General features: G+C 47.4%; 1 protein-coding gene across 1 annotated transcript; it reads right to left on the bottom strand.

Moving 5' to 3' along the window:
• Window positions 1–4,914: 4,914 nt before the first annotated feature.
• On the bottom strand, window positions 4,915–10,689 carry LOC140001224 (olfactory receptor 14A16-like). Its single transcript, XM_072032394.1, has 4 exons — window positions 10,590–10,689; window positions 9,477–9,562; window positions 8,167–8,371; window positions 4,915–5,714 (listed from the first exon to the last, which is right to left on the bottom strand). Exons 1-4 carry the CDS (start codon window positions 10,687–10,689, stop codon window positions 4,915–4,917), a joined length of 1,191 nt encoding a protein of 396 aa, XP_071888495.1.
• Window positions 10,690–19,522: the final 8,833 nt, after the last annotated feature.

The following is a 19,522-nucleotide window of genomic DNA, read 5'->3' as shown; positions in this document are numbered from 1 at the left end:
ACTGCGATTGTGTCACCTTCCTGCTTGCTGTTAGAGCCTGGTGGGTGTGCGTTGGGGCAATCTTACCTCTCCTGGAGAGCGTTGGCAGCTCTTCCTCCCAGATGAGTGGTCGAGGGCAGAGAGGCCAGAAGTTTGCCGTGGCCTGGTCCCGTCGCTGTGTGTGTCTGGCTGAAAGAGAAGAAGCACAAAACAAAGCAGCACCTCCCTCTGACCATGGGCAGCCTCTGCCTCTCTGATCATGAGTATCTAACGACTCACCGAGGCTGTCTGTTTCCCATCATCCTCATGCAGCATTCACTCCCATCCTGCCCCCATTCTGTCAGCTTCCTGCTTGCTGTGGACCATTGGTGGTATAGGTTTGGGCGGTCTTACCTGTCTTGGAGAGGGTTTGCAGCTCTTATTCCGGGTGATTTCTCAAGGGGAGAGTGGCCAGGAGTATGCTCTCATCGCTGAGTGAATCTGGCTGCAAAAGAGAAGCACCAAACAGAGCGGCATCCCCATAAGACCACAGGTTGCCCCTACTTCTGTGCCTGAGGATCTTCACCTACTCACCGAGGCTGTCATTGTTCCATCATCCTGATACAGAGGACACTCCCATCCTACCCCGATCATGTCACCTTCCTGCTTGCTATTATTTGCCAGTGGGTGTGGGTTAGGGCGATCTTACCTGTCCTGGAGAATGCTGGATGTTCCTTCCAGATGACTTCTCAAAGGGAGAGTCGCCATGATTGTGCCGTCGTCTCCTTCCCATCACTGTGTGTGTCTGGCTTTAATAAGAGAAAGAACAAACAGAGCAGCATACCCGTGTGACCAGGGGCTGACCCTGCCTCTGTGCCCAACAACCTCGAGTGTCTCACCACGTCAATCTGTCTCCCGTCATCCTGATTGAGCGGTCATTCCCGTCCTGGCCCAGTAGACCCCAAGTGTGTCACTGTCCTGCTTGCAGTTAGAGTCTGGTGGGTGTTAAAGTCTTGCCTGTCCTGAAGAGTGTTGGCAGCTCTTCCTTACAACTGACATCTCAAGGGGAGAGCAGCCAGGATTGTGCCGTGGTCTGGTTCCCACTCTGTGTGATTTTGGCTGAAAGAGTAGAAGCACCAAACAGAGCAGCAACCCTCTGTGTAAGCAAACAGTGCTGGGTGCACCGGGAGTCTCCGCTCCACCAGGATGCACACCAGCCACATCAAGTAGCTGAGTTTTATGCTCCTAGACTAATACATATTCATTACTACTTATAAAAAAACAGGTTATTATAATTAGCTTCCGGTGTCCAGTCCCTCCTACTGGAGCATGCGCATCAGTCTCCTCTGAGGGTCTCTAGGGGTCTTTCATGCTGAAGGCTCGTAGTCTTCCTCTCCAACTTTTTTTCTCATCCTTCTCCTTTGTACTCCTTTGGTACCGTACCAAGTTTATAGAACATTTTCTGCAGGTCTTGTCTCCCAGCCATCCTTCAGCTTCTTTTTTCTTCTTCTTAATCTCTTGGCCACCTGGCCAGATACCAGAGGTTTGCATAGTATCCCATAACAGTCACTAGTTGTTATCAGTTGTTCTGAAACCCCCAGACATCAAACACAAATAGCTTTCTTATTGACACTTCACGAGTAATTTAAACATTCCTCACCAGCCATTCACAGGGACAGTCACACCTATAGCAGTGTTAAGTTAATCTCAAAGAAGACAAAGACAAAGAAAAGGCTGTATCTGTTAGAAATAGAGGTTCGGAACAACTAAAACAGACAGGTTCATAAATTTGAGGAGTATTTTCTGAAGACTTGATAAATTGCCTAGAATGAGGGGGAGACTGGGACACACTGCATCTGTGGTTCAAGAATTAAATTGCCAGTGCAGGGCCCAGAGGCAGACAGGATTCAGACAGGATTGTTCTCTATGGACACAAATTGTTAAAACATTCCTCACAGCTTTCTACCTGTTTAAGATTTATTATAGAACCAGGCTTCCTGTGGAGATAAAGACGATAAAGAATACAGCAGAAATTCATTGGTCTCAGCTGCCATCTCTGCCCATCTCCTCTGGAGCTGCGGGAGCAAACCTTGGCACGCAGGAGAGGCTCTGGGCCCAAAGCCCAGCTGACACATGGAGGAGCAGCCCCGGTGGCCCTCAGGGCTGCCCCTCACTGCCCGCTGGGCTCTGCCTCTCTGCTGCCTTCGGGTCGGGGCTGCTGCTTCCCTGGAGCCATGGCCATGGCCAGCAGCAGGACGTGGCCTTTTCACTGCTGCTCTCTTTTGGCTTCCACATTGGTCTCTTACGTTGCTTGTATTTGGGTTAGACTTTACACGTATATCTCGTGTAATTTGGTGCCAGTCCTGTTGTCTCTGCAGTGGTATCCGTGTCCCAGCAGGCAGCAGCAGGCACTGTGCAGTCCTCTGTCACAGCTGGCCTCCCTGCTAGCACCAAACAAAAACCGAACAGTAACAAAAGGGGCTGTTCAGGGCAAACCAAGAAGCCTGGATGCCTCTTCCAATGCTACTGTCTGGAATAGAGAGAAGGGGTTCCTCCCTGCTCTTCTGTTTTCTGGGCCTCTTCATGGAGTAAAGAACACAGGCTGAAAATCCCAGGGTGATCTGTGAGGGATCAAGGACTGCACCAAGAGCTCTCTTTATGGTGGCACTTGCCAAAGTAGACAACTGGATTCATCTGCATGGGACTACACCCCCTGCAGCGGGGCTGATGGCCAATGCAGGCCTGGAGAGGAATCTGGAGCTGCCAGGAGAAGTCAGAAGATCTGCAGGAACAAGGTGTTCAGTGGGCAGTGATTAGAACCTCATAAAATGAGTGATCATCCAAAAAAGGTTTTGGTAAAGGAAAAGGTGAATCTGAGGAGACAATGGGCTAAAGTAGGGCTCTGCAATGCCAGAAGTGGTGGTGAAGAGTCATCAGGCAAAGGCCCATAAGACTGCAGAATAATTGAGAATAAGCATTTTGAAGTGCCATGGGCAAGGTCTGGTGCAGCACTTGTCTGCCCTTTGTGCCCTTAGAGACACCCCATGAATACCCCATGGCCAGGATGCTGTTGGCCTTCTTGGCAACCTGAGCACACTGCTGGCTCATATTTAGCTAACTATCAACCAGTATTCCCATGTCCTTCTCCGCCAGGCAGCTTTCCAACCTATCCTCTCCCAGCCTGTAGCTCTGCTTGGGGTTATTGAGCCCCAGGTGCAGGACCCGGCACTTGGCCTTGTTGAACTTCATGCAGTTGGCCTCAGCCCATTGGTCCAGCCTATCCAGATCCTCCTGCAGAGCCTTCCTGCCCTTGAGAAGATCGACACACACACCTAACTTCTTGTTGTCTGCAAACTTACTGAGGGTGCACTTGATCCCTTCATCCAGATAATTGATAAAGATATTAAAGAGAACTGGTCCTAGTACTGAGCCCTTGGGGACTCCACTGGTGACCGGCCTCCAACTGGATTTAATGCCATTCACCACGATTCTTTGGGCCCAACTACCCAGCGAGTTTCTAACCCAACGAAGCGTACGCCAGTCCAAACCATAAGCAGCAAGCTTCTTGAGGAGAATGCTGTGGGAAATGGTGTCAAAAACCTTACTGAAATCAAGGTAGACCACATCCACAGCCTTTCCCTCATCCACTGTGTGTGTCACTTTGTCATAGAAGGAGATCAGGTTCGTCAAGCAGGACGTGCCTTTCATAAACCCACGCTGACTGAGCCTGATCACCCAGTTGTCCTGCAAGCACCACATGATGACACTGAAGATAATCTGCTCCATGAGCTTCCCTGGCACTGAGGTCAAACTGACAGGCCTATAGTTCCCTGGGTCTACCCTCTGGCCCTTCTTGTAGATGGGCGTCATGTTTGCTAGCTGCCTGTCGAGTGGGGCCTCCCCTGACAGCCAGGAGTGCTGATGAATGATGGAAAGTGGTTTGGCCAGTTCCTCCGCCCGTTCTCTCAGCACCCTCGCATGGATCCCATCCAGCCCCATCAACTTGCATACATCTAAGTGCTGTAGCAGGTTGCCAACCATACCATCATGGATTGTGAGGTTCTGCTCCTCATCCCCTTCCACCAGTTCAGGGTTCTGGTTATACAGATGACAACCAGTCTTGCCACTAAAGACTGAGGCAAAGAAGGCATTAAGCACCTCAGCTTTTTCCTCATCTCTTGTCCTTAAGTTTCCCCCTGCATCCAGTAAAGGATGGAGATTCTCCTTAGTCCTTTTCATGCTAATGTATTTATAAAAACATTATCTGTTATCTTTAACAGCAGTAGCCAGACTGAGCTCCAGATGAGCTTTGGCCTTTCTAATTTTGTCCCTTTACATGCTCACAACATCAAGATTTGGAAGAGAAATTCAGATGCCACTGTAGAGAAATCACGACTGTCACCAAGCTACATGAGCTCTTATGGCTTATCCAAATACAAAAGCACAAAGAAACAAAGTGGAAGCCAAAAGAAAGCAGCAGTGAAAAGGCCACATCCTGCTGCTGGCCATGGCCATGGCACCAGGGAAGCAGCAGCCCCAGCCCAAAGGCAGCAGAGAGGCAGAGCCCAGCGGACAGTGAGGGGCAGCCCTGAGGGCCATTGGGGCTGCTCCTCCATGTGTCAGCTGGGCTCTTGGCCCAGAGCCTCTCCTGCATGCTGAGGCTGCTCCCGCGGCTCCAGAGGAGATGGGAAGAGATGGCAGCTGAGAAGAAGAAGGTTCTCATTGCTTCTTTATCATTTATTTGTATACAAGAAGTCCGCTAATATAGGTCCATGAGATTATTCATCAAAGAAAATAAAATTAACACATCAGATGTTAAGAATAAGACAATCAAAGCCAAAATAAATAAAGAAACTAAGAAAATAACAGAAAATAAGAGAAAACAAAGTAGACATAAGATAAAATGTAAGATTTTCCTGAGAGATTCCAAAATAACAGTTGAAATTTGAAGGCACATTATTGATTCTGAAGAAGCATGTATTCAAAAAATTTCCATACGGAATTCTTGAGCACCTTGTTCCTCATGCTGTAGAGGACAGGGTTCACTGCTGGAGGCAACACTGAGTACAAAAATGACACCACCAGGTGAAGGGATGGGAAGGAGAGAAAGGGAGGTTTAAGGTAGGCAAAAATGATGGTGCTGAGAAACAGGGAGACCACAGCCAGGTGAGGGAGGCATGTGGAAAAGGCTTTGTGCCGGCCCTGCTCAGATGGCATCCTCTGTACAGCCCTGAAGATCTGAACATATTTGAAAACAATAAAAAGAAAACAACCAACGGCTAAAAAAACAGTAAACATAAGTGCCCCAACTTCCCTGAGGTAGGCATCTGAGCAGGAGAGCTTGAGGATCTGGGGGATTTCACAGAAGAACTGCTCCACAGCATTGCCTTGGCAGAGGGGCAGGGAAAATGTGTATGCCGTGTGCAGGACAGCATTGAGAAAGCCACTGCCCCAGGCAGCTGCTGCCATGGTGGCACAAGCTCTGCTGCCCAGGAGGCTTCCGTAGTGCAGGGGCTTGCAGATGGCAATGTAGCGGTCATAGGCCATGACAGTGAGGATAGAAAACTCCACACCCGCCAGGAAGGGAAAGAGAAAGACCTGTGCAACACAGCCTTGATAGGAGATGGCCCTCGTATCACAGAGGGCATTGGCCATGGCTTTGGGGAGAGTGGTGGAGATGGATCCCAGGTCGAGGAGGGCGAGGTTGAGGAGGAAGAAGTACATGGGGGTGTGGAGGCGGTGGTCGCAGGCTATGGCTGTGAGGACAAGGCCGTTGCCCAGGAGGGTAGCCAGGTAGATGCCCAGGAAGAGTGCGAAGTGCAGGAGCTGCATCTCCCGCATGTCTGTGAATGCCAGCAGGAGAAACTCAGTGATGATGCTTCTGTTGGACATCCACTTTATTGGGGATGTGGTCCTGCACATAGAAGGGAAAGAACAGTAATAATGTACAACAGACTTATCAGAGAATAACTCATCCATCCTTCAGTGAGTATAGACCATCTGTCCATCAGTGCTGGTCTCAGCTGCCCTGCAAGAGTTGCAGGAAAGTTTTAGTCAGTTCCCGTACTTTCCTTCCTCCAAGCACACTGAGGGCTCACTCCGTAGACATGTGAAACCCCCATCTCCAACCAGCCTGGAAACAAGAACAGCAGCAGCATGTCCAGGTGGAGAAGCCAGCAGGAATGCTACTGTGCTGCTGCCAGGGGAGGCAAGGCCAGGGAGGGACAGACAGACACTCAGCAGACCCTCCTGTGCTGCAGCTCTGCCTGCAGAGGAGACAGCTCCTGCTGGGGACACCAGGGGCTTGAGGGCAGAGGCTGTGCTGGTGGGAGAGGAGAGCAGGGGGTGTCCCAGGGAAGGCACCTGCCCTGCAGGGGATAGCAGAGAGGTGCCTGAGCCTTCCCTCGCATGGCATTTCTGGCAGCAGCTTCCTCTCACAACCTGCCCATGTCCCTTCTGCCGGCCCACGTCCTTGCTGGGAGCTGCTTCTCTCTTCCCATATCTTCTCCCTCTCCATGCTCACAGACCCCAATTCCACAAGCTGTGTGCTCAGCTCTGCCCTGCACAGGACTACCGAGTCCATGACATCAGCAGGGTTCCAGCTACTAAAGAGAAGATCTGATAACTACAGAGGAGACCACAAACTTGATATTGATGCAGTCTTCAAGATGAGGTGGCTGAAGGGACTTTATCAAGTTCATTGCTGACACACTGGTCTCTCAGTACAGTCAGTACTCTAGGATTCTCAGTCTCCTGTACAATCTTGAAAATCCGTTGTCATGAAACCTGCCTCCCCTCTACTGCAGGAATCTGAAAAGCACGGAAATGAAAAAGCCTTCCCCTTCAGATAAGCCAAGCCTCAGCCTTTCACTTGAAAGGCCCCCTCATAAATGCCATTCTCTAAAGCATCTTCTACTCCATATTAAATATAGAATAAGACCAATCCTGACAGATGCTATCAACTGTTGAATGTTCCAGCTGTAGAAGACCCCTCTAGCAACCCCACCTGGATTGTCCTGGCCACAGACTCACGGTGTCAAGAGCCTGCAGATGTGTCCTGCCACACGCTGCCCTCTGTTGTTGGCTCCTCAGTGCCTCCAAGCCCTCTCTCCTTCTCTGCTCTCCCCGTGCCACCTGCGGTCAGAGCCCCCAGCCCTGCTGGGCTGTGCAGAGGAGCTGCTCCTGGGCACAGCTGTCTCTCTGCAGCACTGCCCACTTGCCAGGAGCTCCCCTTGGGCCCAGGAGCACGGCACAGCTCAGCAGCACAGCACCCGACCATAGCATTGCTTGCTCTGTGCCATTGGGCTCCCTTGAGGTGTCCCCAAGGCCTCAGGGCTGACAGCTCCCGAAGGCAGCAGGGTCTCTGCTGGGGTGTGGTGTCTGAAGCATACCGAATTCATCACTGTCTGCCCTTCTCTGAACACAGGGGAGATGACTTTTACAAGGGCGATTTGTGTCCTTGGACTGTGGTTGTCAAACATGTCCTGTTGGGCAGTGAAACACCTCTGAGCTGTTAGCTCACACCCATTGTTCAGAAGCTTATTTGTTGAAATAGAGATGGTTTAAAAGGACAAAAAATGAAGATATAAGAATACCTGTAACAATATTAATAAATAATAATGCATTTTATTATTGTTATAATGACACATATAAAGCAAGTGATGCACAGTGCAATTGCTCATCACATGCTGACCAATGCCCAACCAGTTTCCTGAAGCAGTGTTCCCTCCTAAACCTGGATAGCATGCATTATGTTCTCTTGTGCAGGAGCCATGACCTTTCTTTGTTTGAGGGCAATACAAGCTTTCAGAAGGATTTGGAACATTTGCTTCCCTTTCTCAAATACTTCTGCTGCTGTGTTGCCCCATGGGATGATGACATCAGTATGTTGGAGGTGTTCAGGAGCTTCCCTGTGTTCCAGGGTAGTTTGGATCAGCCCATGGCAAAAGTAGGGCTGTGTTTTCAGCCCTGGGGCTGTTGATTCCAGGTGGGCAGGACAACCTTCCATGTGAAAGCAAAGTGTGGCCTTTGTATTGCCGCTGAAGGGATGGAGAAAAATGCATTAGCAATATTAATTGTGGCATAGCACTTGGCTGCCTTTGACTCCGGTTCATACTGAATGAAATTCTAGCATGCCTGGCACAGCAGCACTCAGTGGTGGTGGGACTTCATTCAAGCCACAGAATTGCACCGTTATCTTCCACTCACCATTAGAAGTTTGCACTGTCCATATGGGACTATTAAAGGGTGAGCAAGTGTTGCTGATCATTCCGTGGCTCTCCAGTCGATGAACCAGCTCATGGATGGGAATCAGGGAGTCTCTGTTAATGCAATATTGCCTTGGGCGCACTGTTGTGGTAGCGACTGGCACCTGCTGCTCATTGGCCATCAGCACCTCCACAGCAGAAGGGTCCTGTGAAAGAGTGGGCAAGGTAGACAACTGTTTCCTGTCCTCTGTCTCCAAGACAGCTATGGCATAAGCCCACTAATACCCTTGTGGACCTTTGAAGTACCTGCTCCTGAAGTAGTCTATGCCAGGGTTACAAAGAGCCTCCAGGCCAGTGCCAATGGGTTGCACTGCGACTGGCCTCCCACTCTATTCTGAGCAGGTGCAGCCTCACCTCGAGTACTGGGTGCAGTTCTGGGCACCACAGTACAAGAAGGACATTAAACTGTTGGAGAGTGTGCAGAGGAGGACAACGAAGATGGTGAAGGGCCTAGAGGGGAAGACGTGTGAGGAGCGGCTGAGTGCATTTGGCTTGTTCAGCCTGGAGAAGAGGAGGCTGAGGGGGGACCTCATCGCGGCCTACAACTTTCTCGTGAGGAGGAACAGAGAGGCAGGTGACCTATTCTCTGTAAACACCAGTGATAGGACCCGCGGGAATGGTGTTAAGCTGAGGCAGGGGAAATTTAGGCTGGACATCAGGAAGAGGTTCTTCAGCGAGAGGGTGGTTGCACACTGGAACAGGCTCCCCAGGGGTGTAGTCACTGCACCAAGCCTGTCTGAATTTAAAAAGCGATCAGACTGTGCACTTAGTCACATGGTCTAAACTTTTGGGCAGACCTGTGTGGTGCCAGGAGTTGGACATGATTATCCTTATGGGTCCTTCCAACTCAGGGTATTCTATGATTCTATGATTTCCCACTGTTCCCAGTTAGACTCACTTCAGCCTCCAGTGCAGTTAACTCTTGGGTTTGATGTGCCAGGCCAATAATCCTCAAAGTCCAATACACCCGATTGTCTTCTCCCTCCCCCAGGGTGGAGGCTGGGCCTCTCTAGTCCTGCTCATAGTATTCTTTACTGTGTTTGGAGGATTGCCCACTAGAAAAGGGAGCAGCAAGTTTCTCAGAAGAACCACTTTTTGACAATCTTTTTTTCCTTGAACTTCATGTATCTGTGCCTCTAAGGTGGAGGTCGATTTTTGCATCCCATTTTCTCATGGTCGACCATCAAAACCACAGGATGGAACCTGGTATGTACCCACTCTATCACCTTTCTTGAGCAGAGGGATGCTTACATCTGGTAGCTGAGCTATTGGTTCGTGCAGGTGGGGAGGAAGCCGTATTCTCTTGTAGTTGTTGAACCTCTTGGGAAAGATTCTTTCTGGACAAGACACAGGACCATAGGGAAGATGAGAGACTTGCTTTGTAATGCCATAGTTGGCTAGCCAATTCATCCACCATGGGTTTCTCTTTGTCTTTCCAGGTCATTACTGCCAATGCGTTGGCATATGATGATGGTGTGCTCTGTACAAACTCCTGCCCCATGGGTCATGTACACTTGACTTCATCTGTGTAATACACAATAAATGTTTGTTCATTGTCTTTTGTATTATAAAACCAAGGAGTTCTGTTTGAGGAACGGGAGTTGTGAAAACTCCCTGCTGAAGTAAGGAGCTGTATAATGCTTGGCTAGACACTATGAAAATTCTTTTGCTTAATGTAACAAAAAAGAGACCCCCCCCCCCCCTTCTCTCCTTCTGCATCTCAGTTGCCTCTTTTGTTTAAAGACCCTGCTGCAAAGCTCATGTAACCATCTCCTGATAAGTTGCTAAACTAGTGTATCAACATCCTGCCTTTCTGTCTCACGCTGGGCCAACATGACCAAATAAAAAAAGAAGTTGAACCACAACGCCGAGGAAGACTATGGCCTTCATCTTCACGACCACCAGAGGGACAGAGATGACCCCCTAGCAACAGCGCGCGCAGTCGCAGAATATACCAGGATGTGCTGCGTAATCCCAGAATTACCAAGATATAAAAAGGGACCCTGGCGGGGGTGAGGTGCGCACCATTGGCGGAGCCGAGACTCCCCGGCCGCCCAGCGCTGTTTTTCTTGCTGTTGCTTACTCAATAAATTCCTTTCTATCATTAATGCAATGCTCTCTGAAAATTAGTTAAGGGGGCAACTTATAACAAATTTGGTGCCGTGACTCGGATGAAGGCAATCTGATTGAAAGACCTTCGGAGGGGGCGCCCTGCTGATTTCAGCGGCCTTCGCTAGGATTACTTTCATTCAAATCCTTCACCGATGAACCCTAAATTCGGCAGCAAGCAAATAAAGCCGGCAACCCCTAGTAATCTTTGTGCACGAAGACCGAACAAAGACTCAGGAGTGAGTAAGAATAGGCCAGTGATCCGTTCGGTTGGGGTTGGGTATCCTGGAGCATTGTGAGACGTCCAATTGCGGACGAAGCGAGTGCGGACCCCTCGGTAGTGCAGTTCCCACATCCCGCGAAGGACTGGGCCATGAAAAGGGGGAAGCGATTTGTGTGAGTGTGTGTGAAGGCGCTCCAGAAGATGGGACAGAAGAAGAGTAAGCCTTCTGGTCCCATGGGCGGGGTAACGTCTGATGTTAGGTTACCCCGGGATTAATGATTAAAAATTGGGAGGATTCCCCTTTTAGGCGGGGAAAGAATAAAGTAAAAATGATACATTATTGTGTTGAAGTTTGGGGTGGTAAACAGATTCGAGGAGACCACCTTTACTGGCCCATATTTGGGTCCTTTGAAGATTGGGTTTGCCAGGCCCTAAATATTTATGTAAACTCAAAGGAACCTTTTGGTTTGGAAGAAAGTGAATATGCACATTTGTGGATCAGCTTGGAAACTCGAGCCAATTTATATCCTCTAAAAGAAAAAGGAGGGGATGGGAGGCACAAGAAAAAACGAGAATTAGAGATCCCAGCCCCACTGCCTCCCTATATTTCACCACCACCACCTGCAGCCCCTCCGACTCCCGGGCTTCCTAATCCGCAACCCCAGGGAGACTCTGATAGCGACTCTGACTCTAGCGCTCAGGGACCAGTGACTAGGAATATGTGGCTGTCCCCATTAACTCCGGGGACGTCCGAGACTTTAAGAAAGACAGGAGGAGGGTAAGCGAGCTTTAATGGCAACTGGCATAATGTTTCCAGCTGCTGAGGAATAATTCTAACTGGAATAATAACTGTACATTGTATATTGTATATATAAAAGCCCGGGCATTTTTGTTAAAGTGTTCTTTTATACATATGTTAATATGTAAATATGAAAATATAAGAACTGCCATTGAGGTGTATGTCTAAGGAAACAAAATTTGCCCAGGCATATTATCGGCTCATCAGGTTTAAATGTTCCCAGTGTAATTGTCTACAAGCAGTTAATTTACAGTGGTCTGATTTTACTTGTGTATCTATATATTGTGGATTTTGGAGGGATTGGGATTGACTAGTAAAGAGCTTCTAGGAAAACGGAGGAATATTAACCACTGTAGATTACAATAGGAAAAGTTCAAAGCAAAGAAATCCCGAGGAAATGCCTCCTAGGATGAATACTAACACATTGGAGGGATATAGTGGGGTGACAGTGTACAGAGAGTAAAAGAACTCTTATCAAATATTGTAATCAGTGGTGGCCACTTTATAAACTAGAGGATGGAGCGGAGTGGCCCCTAAATGGAAGTATTAATTATAACACCATATTACAGTCAATGTTGTTTTTGTGGAAAGAAGGAAAACAGGATGAAATGTTGTATATTGATGTTGTTTCAGCATCTTGGAGGGAAAAGGTATGGAATTAAGTTGGCCCCTGACTGAGCCTTTGATGTCGGCATTAGAAAAGTAAAGGCTAGAGAAACATAAAGGAAGTGTTAAAAGGTTTGTTGAAAGTGTTAAAGGTATTCCAAGTTGAATGAGCAGGGAAAGGTGATGTAGGCATTATCTAAGTAACAGTCTAGAAGTTTTGGTATATTTGCATATTTGCTGTGGTGTTTGTTCATTTTCCCAAGCATCGTGGAGGGGGGAACAGCCTGCTCCACCAGGGGCCTCTCCAGCGGCCGCAGGGGGGCTTTGGCTCCAGCGCCTGGAGTGCCTCCTCCCCCTCCTTCTGCACAGACTTTGGTGTCTGCGGGGGGGTTTCTCGCTCTCCCAACTGCTGTTGAGCAGCAGGCTTTTGTTTGTTTCTTTGTTTGTTTGTTTTTGTGGATGTGCTCTCACAGAGGCATGGACTGTGTTGCTATGGCTTGGGCAGCAGTGGGCCTCTTTAGGGCCAGATGAAATTGTCCCTTATCTACCACGGGGAGGTTTCTGTTTTGTTTTGTTTCTTTTTTTTCACGGGGGCTGCCACTGCAGTTTCCCACCCCCACACCCGTCACACACCTCGAACCTTGCCATCAAACCCAATATACTGGGGCAGCTAAGTCATTACTGACTTGTAAAGTATCAGGGATTAAATTAACTAATGAAACCCTAAATGTGATGGAGGTAGAAGGGACTGGGATAACAGTGCCACTTTTGGGGGATACCAAGCTGAGACTAGGGGATAAAATGATCACTGGGCAATTATTGTATGTATCCAAGGCAGAGACTAACTTGTTGGGAAGGGATTTGATGATTAAATTGGGCATTCAACTAGTAAATTGTTAGACTGGAATAACAGTGTTATTAATGGAGTACTCTCTGGCCCTGAGAGCAAACATACATTTATATTCACCTCTGACTGGAAAGACCCTGAAATGGGGGCGGAAGCAACAATATAGGTGGACAATTTTACCTCAGGGGTTTACAGGGCCACCTATCTATTTGGGTAAATTCTAAAAAAGATTTTGGAGCAAATACAACCTCCCAAGGAGGTATTAATGTTACAAATATGTGGATCATTTTAAGGAAAATCGATACTCCCTGATGGGAGAGAAATGCTGAATAAAGTGATAATAAGGCAAATATTAACTGTTTTACATCAGAAGAGTCATTGGGAGGTGCAAGCAATGTGTGATGTTGTTCTAAGAAAGCATGTCTGTGTAGGAATATGTATTTTAGGGAAGCACACATGCAGAGGATGTACTATATGTCAATGTGTAAATAAAAAGGTCTTCTGTAACCTATTTAGAGGGGGACGGGAGCCAGGGTTTTGACCTTTCCAAAGTATACAGGTAGACTTTACTGAGTTACTTGTTTGTCCTAATTGACCACGTGACTGAATGGGTGTAAAGCTTTACTGCAAGGATTAAAGCAGGCCTTAGAGATTGAGTGGGATTTTCACAGCCCCTGGCACCCCTCCTCTTCTGGAAAGGAAGAGCGAATGAATGGTGAAATTAAGAAACAACTAACAAAACTTGTGCTGAAAACTAAGGCTTCTTGGGTAAAATGCTTACCTCTTGCACTGTTAAACATATGGACACAGCCCAGAACTGATGTAGGAATTTCTCCTTTTAAAATGCTATATGGTATGCCCTATGACTTGGAATTGCCACTTGATCACCATCAATTCTAATTAAGACTTGGAAAGAGACTGCTTTAACACCACGATGGGGAAGGCCCTTATGTTGTTTTGCTTACCACAGAAACGGCTATTCGAACTGTGGAGAAAGGATGGACGCATGCCAGCCGTGTGAAAGGACCAATCCGGGAAGGTAAATGGGAGGCAGCTCCAGGCCCTGACGACTTGAAGCTGACACTAAGATGGACTCGATAAGTATTGTATATTATCTGTGTATTGTGGGAAGGGGAGGAGGCCCCGTTTCAAAGGCTCCCTAGTAGGTTCCCCTGAAGAACACTGCTGCTGCCAAGAAGAACCGATACCTTGTAGTTCGCTGCAACCGAACTGACAAGCGAGGCAGAGAAGTGAAAACGGTGGGGGACTGAGGGGCCGACAATTTAGATGGGCTCTGACCACCTCCTACGATACATGGGAGTCAGTATCATCATTTTGGTCAGCTATGGGTCTGCGCATCCCCATCAGCCTTTTAAATGGAGCTTGATCAGATGGAAGGATCAGTTCATCATCCAGCAAACAATGACAGCGGGTGCTCCCAGTTTCCGCATCACATTATGTGACCTGGTGTTAGTGCAGCCATGCTTTAACCGATCAGGATTTTATTTCTGCCCAAGTTCTAACCCAGGAAAGGGGTACTGTAATTACCCAAACATGTATTATTGTGCATACTGGGGGTGTGAAACCATTGCTACGGACTGGACACTCGGGGCTGGTCGGAATAAATTCTTACAAGTGGGATATGGGCCACAAAGTTGTAACCAACAAGCAGGTCCCTGTTACAGGTGGTGAGGGCATGGTATAGGGTATACAGGAACCTTCCATGGAAATAAAGAAATTTGCAAGGTTCTATATATAAATGTAACAAACTTGGACAATACTAGCTGGATACTAGGAAATGTGAGGTGTCAGATTTTACAAACACAGAACAGATAGGGGAGGACTCGTACTAATAAAAAGGAGGATGCTGATAGGCCCCAGGCAGTAGGACCAAATGAGGTATTGTCAGAAAATGTCCAGGGAATCCAGCCTGCGGAAAATACTACAGTGCCAACCCTCGGCAGCCCTACGAGCTCAGGTAAAGCCGAGAATGATAACATAGCTGAGAATAACATATGGGGGGGTCATGAATGCCAGCTACCAATTATTAAACAAAACAAACCCAAATGTAACAAAACACTGTTGATTATGCTTTAGTATAAGGCCTTCATATTATGATGCTATCGGGAATCCTGGGGAGCCCTCCCGCACAAACGAGAACAACCCTCTACAATACAGTTGGGGAAAAGACATAAGGGTAACACTAACACAAGTCAATGGAGGTGGTAGGTGTGTGTGCACGGTTCCTAGTGGGAAGTGTCACCTACGTAATATCAAGGAGAATGGAAAACAATCAGCCGAGTGGTTAATCCCAGCCAACAACGCTAGGTGGGTTTGTTTGTGGGTGGGCATAACTCCTTGTCTATCACTAAAACTCTTTAGTGAGTCTCGTGATTTCTGTATACAGGTGATAATTATACCAAGGATTCTATACCACCCTGAGGATTATGTATACACCCAGACACAGTGGAAAGTCATCATCTGGAAAGACAGGAACCATTCACGGCTCTAACTTTGGCCACCCTAATAATCCTGGGAGGAGCTGGAATGAGGACCAGGGTAGCCTCATTGGTTAAACAAAATCAAGAATTTACTTCCTTATGCATTGCGGTGGACGAGGACCTGACCCAAATTGAACAATCCATCTCGGCCCTGGAAAACCTATCAGGTCTCTTTCAGAGGTAGTGTTACAAAATTTTATGGGATTAGATTTGGTATTTTTTTACAATAGGGCGGGCTGTGTGCAGCCCTGAAAGAGGAATGCTGTGTGTATGCTGATCACACTGTAGAGGTAAGAGATACAATGGCAAGACCCAGGGAAGGGTTGAAAAAAAAAAAAAAGGGAAACGGGAGAATGAAGCCCGACAGTGCTGGTACGAATCTTGGTTTAATTATTCACCTTGGCTTACTACTTTATTAACAATAACAGGACCTTTGTTGTTCTTAATAATAGCACTAACCTTTGGACCATGTATTTTTAATGAATTGATTGCGATTGTAAAGGGACATTTAGAAGCGGCACATTTAATGCTCATACATGCCAGATACGAGCCAATAAGTACCAACGAAGGAATCGAGGAAACATTAGTTCTTAGTAGCCAGGCATTGCCAAGATTCAATGAACAAAATGAGTAACTAAAAGAAAAAGGAGAGATTGTAATACACAATAAATGTTTGTTCATTGTCTTTTGTATTATAAAACCAAGGAGTTCTGTTTGAGGAACGGGAGTTGTGAAAACTCCCTGCTGAAGTAAGGAGCTGTATAATGCTTGGCTAGACACTATGAAAATTCTTTTGCTTAATGTAACAAAAAAGAGACCCCCCCCCCCCCTTCTCTCCTTCTGCATCTCAGTTGCCTCTTTTGTTTAAAGACCCTGCTGCAAAGCTCATGTAACCATCTCCTGATAAGTTGCTAAACTAGTGTATCAACATCCTGCCTTTCTGTCTCACGCTGGGCCAACATGACCAAATAAAAAAAGAAGTTGAACCACAACGCCGAGGAAGACTATGGCCTTCATCTTCACGACCACCAGAGGGACAGAGATGACCCCCTAGCAACAGCGCGCGCAGTCGCAGAATATACCAGGATGTGCTGCGTAATCCCAGAATTACCAAGATATAAAAAGGGACCCTGGCGGGGGTGAGGTGCGCACCATTGGCGGAGCCGAGACTCCCCGGCCGCCCAGCGCTGTTTTTCTTGCTGTTGCTTACTCAATAAATTCCTTTCTATTATTAATGCAATGCTCTCTGAAAATTAAGGGGGCAACTTATAACAATCTGGATCTTTGGATAGCTGTTTGTTACCTAGGTTTATACAAATCGCCTTCAGTATGTCTAATTTCCTCAGGAACGGATATCCCTCTGCATGGTGGTCCACTTTCCTGGTTGACATACAAGATCTTCTTTAAAGGGGTACCTTTCCTTCAAGCATGATGGGAGTAAGTTCCTTGTGCCCTTTTCCAATGGCTTTGTCAATCACCCCTTTCCTAGAGGGGGATTCTGTCTGCTTGGCTTCCCTGCCCTCTAATTCCAGGCTATTGGCCCTTTTCTCCCACCACTGGAGCAGCCAGCTGACAATGTGCTCACTGACATGATGGCTAAAATATTTTCCCATATCTCATAGCTTACCCTGGAAAAGGGATAGCTTGGTTTCTGATGTTTATATAATCTCTTTGTCTTTGTCCTCCTGCTTCCAAGATGTCCCAACTTTGGAGAAACCTGTCTCATCTTCTTCTTCCTCCTTTCTTGCCTGGGTAGGAGTTTCTTTCCTCTCTAAAGAAAAACTGACTTTCACACCCATTGTTTTCTCTTGCATGTAGAGGCAACCGATACTGGCACAGGCTGGTTCTCTGGCCCAGCCATGGAACCCATTGCAGGTGCTGGAGAGGCTGCAGGGCCCAACACAGGACTTGTTCTGGCTGCAGGGCCTTTTGGATGAGTTGGAGCGGCTGCAGTGCCTATTGCAGGTTTGGGAGTGGCTATAGGGCCTGTCACGTGTGTCAGTTTAACTTTGGGCCCACCTCAGGAGCCAGAGTGTCTGCAGGGCCTGTTGCATGGCTTGGAGTGGCTTTGGACAGGCTATATACCTGTCCTGGAGGAGAAGGGGGAGGTGCAGGAGAAAGGGAGAGGGAAGAAGTGGTGAAAAGCATCCCCCACTGTCCTTCCCAGTTCCACTCACCATCACCACCCACCCTGCATAGATTTACTCTCGAAAAGAAAAGGCAAAGAGTATAAAAGAGTGTAATTCTAAATAATTTCTAAGAGCTGAAGAGATGGTTCCCAAGTTATGGAGGCGGCAATAATTTTATTCTATCAGAAATCAGTGTTATCCAATACAGCAAGGCAGTAACCTTAGACAAGTCCCCAGAACTGATAAACAGCATGACATGGAAGGCAAATAGTAAAGTGCTATGCAACACAATTCTGAAAACAAGCACAACAGACCCCAGATCAAAAAGATCAACACTGTGATCAGCGACTATTAAACTGATCTAATGTTTATAACAATTTACTTTTAAAACGCTGTGGTCAGATCTGGCATCTCAACATTTGTGCTCCACGCTAGGCACCAAGAAGACTTTCTGTGGTTTGACCCTGCAGGCAGCTTAGCACTACAAAACTATTCATCTAATGAATGGGATGGAGGAGAGAATTGGGAGGAAAAAAAAATGTAAAAGTTCATGGGTTGAGATAAAGGCAGTTTCATAGGACACAAAAGGAAGACATTATTATTGTTCTTCTTAATGTTAATGTTAATGTTAATGTTAATGTTAATGTTAATGTTAATGTTAATGTTATAGACACTAATAGACTAATAATAACATTTTTGTGTGCATATCAAAAGACAGGAAAGGTGGTGGTGATTAACTGGAGTCAGGCCAGAGCATGGCAGACATGCTATGGAATGAGGGGTGGATATTGTCCTAGTTTTGGCTCTAGTAGAGTAAATTCTTCTTGCTAGTAGCTGGAACGGTGTTGTGTTTCATATTTACAGAATCACAAACCATTTTGAGTATAAAAGGACCTTACAGATCACATAATTCCAACTCAGCTGCCATGGGCAGAGACACCTTCCACTAGACCAGCTTGCTCAAAGCCCCATCCAACCTGGCCTTGAACACTTCCAGAGATGGGGCATCCACAACTTCTCTGGGCAGCCTTTTCCTCACCACCCTCTGAGTAAAGAACTTCTTTCTAACACCTAACCTGAATCTACCCTCTTTCAGTTTAAACTATTACCCCTAGTCCTATCACTACACTCTTCGATGACGAGTCCCTCCCCAGCTTTCCTGTAGTCCCCTTTAGGTACTGGAAGGCCACTGTAAGGTCTCCCCGGAGACTTCTCTTCTCCAGGCTGAACAATCCCAACTCCCTCAGCCTGTCTTCATAGGAGAGGTGCTCCAGCCTATCACTCGTGCTCATGGCCCTCCTTTGGACTTGTTTTAATAGCTGCATGTCCTTCTTACACAAGGAGCCCCAGAGCTGAACCTGAGGTTTGGCCTCACCGGGTCTGAGTTACTAGGGGACAACCATCTCTCTTATCCTGCAGACCACAGTATTCCTGGTGCAAGGCAGGATGCTGTTGGCCTTCTTGGCCACCTGAGCACACTGCTGGCTCATATTTGGCCGACTATCTGCCACTATCCCCAGGGCCCTTATCCCCAGGCAGCTGTCCAGCTTCTCTTCTCCCTGCATGAATGGGATTGTTATTCCCCAAGTGCAGGACCCAGCGCATAGCCTTGTTGAACTTCATAGAGTTGGCCTCAGCCCATGGGTTCAGCCTATCCAGATCCCTCTGCAGAGCCTTCCTACCCTTGAGTAGATCAAGTCTCACTCCTAACTTGGTCTTGTCTACAAAGTTGCTGATGGTGCACTTGATCCCCTCATCCAGATCATTGCTGAAGATATTGAAGAGAAACGGAGCCAGCACTGAGCCCTGGGGGACACCACTAACGAGTGGCCTCCAGATGCATTTAGCTCCATTCACCACAACTCTTTGGACCTGGCCACCCAGCCAGTTTTTAACCCAATGAAGCGTATATCTATCCAGGCCTTTAGCAGCCAGTTTCTCAAGGAGAATGCTGTGGGAAATGGCTTCAAAATCCTTATTGAAGTCTAGGTAGACCACATCCACAACCTTTCCCTTGTCCACTAAGCACATCACCTTGTCATAGATTGAGATCTGATTTGTCAAGCAGGGCCTGCTTTGGTAA

This window comes from Anas platyrhynchos, chromosome 39 (genome assembly GCF_047663525.1).
Source record: "Anas platyrhynchos isolate ZD024472 breed Pekin duck chromosome 39, IASCAAS_PekinDuck_T2T, whole genome shotgun sequence".
NCBI lineage: Eukaryota > Metazoa > Chordata > Aves > Anseriformes > Anatidae > Anas > Anas platyrhynchos.
This window is presented reverse-complemented; position numbering and strand designations above follow the sequence as displayed.

Bases quoted from the DNA above. Each gene is read 5' to 3' on its own strand.
- LOC140001224 (XM_072032394.1), bottom strand. From the start codon at position 10,689: ATGTGGGAACTGCACTACCGAGGGGTCCGCACTCGCTTCGTCCGCAAT. The intron at 8,372-9,476 runs GTAAGCATCCCT...ACTCTTTCACAG, and splicing joins CAATAGCTCAGCTACCAGAT to GACCCTTCTGCTGTGGAGGT. The intron at 5,715-8,166 runs GTGAGTGGAAGA...TTGTCCTCACAG, and splicing joins GACAGTGCAAACTTCTAATG to CCATAGCCTGCGACCACCGC.